We start from the raw sequence: 995 nt of genomic DNA, 5'->3' as shown, positions 1-995 counted from the left end.
TCGGGAGGCTGAGGCAGGAGAATGGCGTAAGCCTGGGAGGCGGAGCTTGCAGTGAGCTGAGATCTGGCCACTGCACTCCAGCCTGGGTGACAGAGTCAGACTCCGTCTCAAAAAAAAAAAACAAAACAAAACAAAACAAAAAAAACAAGCTAACAGAGACCAGCATCAACCATTCTTTACGAACTAGGAGATTGTTTGATTCAATCTAATGCACTAACGTTCAAAAAGAAATAAAACTGCCTGTTTAATTTAAAACATCTTGAAAACCACAAAGCTCACAAAACAAAATCAGCTCCAAGCCCCACAGCCCTGAGATAGTTTCTGAAACAGAATTGAGACTCGGCTGCACCTGGGGACTCTCCCTGGCGGGAGCACAAGACAAACACCCAGGCCATGGTTGCTGAAGAGAAGAAAGCACAGGGCAGGTTTGTGCTCGCCGGTCAGTTTTCTCTCCATTGGAGGCTCCCACATGACAAGGATACAATTCAGAAGCATCTTACGCCCGTCGAGAAAATCCATGGCAGTATAGACGTGTTATGTAAAAAGAGCCCCTGATTTGAAAACACTGAAACTCCACCAAAACAAGGCTTGTCCCATCCCAGCAGCACCATGACGGTGATTCTCACGGTGATACCTCCTTCTGCCTGGCCTTCGCTGGCGAAGCTGGGGCCTAGGCATGGACCAGCTGCTTTGCACTCTGCAGTCAAGGAAGAAAGCTGAAACAAAGCGTCCTGTTGAAATGTTTCTAACTTGTGGGCAGTCACTGGTAAACTGGATCTACACCATCTCCAACATTCAACTGATGATGATGTCTCCTAGTGAAGCTGGGTGCTGGTTTACTTCTCTGTTTTTAGAGATGGGGTCTCACTATGCTGCCCAGGCTGGCCTCAAATTCCTGTGGTCGAGGGATCCTCCTCCCCAGGAGCTGTGACTACAGGCACGCGCCACCACACCCAATTCACTTTTTTTTTCCTTTTTTTTTTTTTTTTGAGACG

At 47.7% G+C, this 995-nt stretch overlaps 1 protein-coding gene across 1 annotated transcript in view; it reads right to left on the bottom strand.

Moving 5' to 3' along the window:
• TCF25 (transcription factor 25 (basic helix-loop-helix)) overlaps positions 1–395 on the bottom strand; it is a 43,283-nt gene extending 42,888 nt beyond the window's left edge. Inside the window, 1 exon segment of the mRNA XM_011972578.1 lies at positions 350–395. Coding sequence (XP_011827968.1) covers positions 350–395 — 46 coding nt within the window.
• Between the last annotated feature and the right edge of the window lie 600 nt (positions 396–995).

This window comes from Mandrillus leucophaeus, unplaced genomic scaffold (genome assembly GCF_000951045.1).
Source record: "Mandrillus leucophaeus isolate KB7577 unplaced genomic scaffold, Mleu.le_1.0 Scaffold10, whole genome shotgun sequence".
NCBI lineage: Eukaryota > Metazoa > Chordata > Mammalia > Primates > Cercopithecidae > Mandrillus > Mandrillus leucophaeus.
Note: the sequence above shows the minus strand (reverse complement) of the source record. Positions and strands in the feature narration are given on the sequence as shown.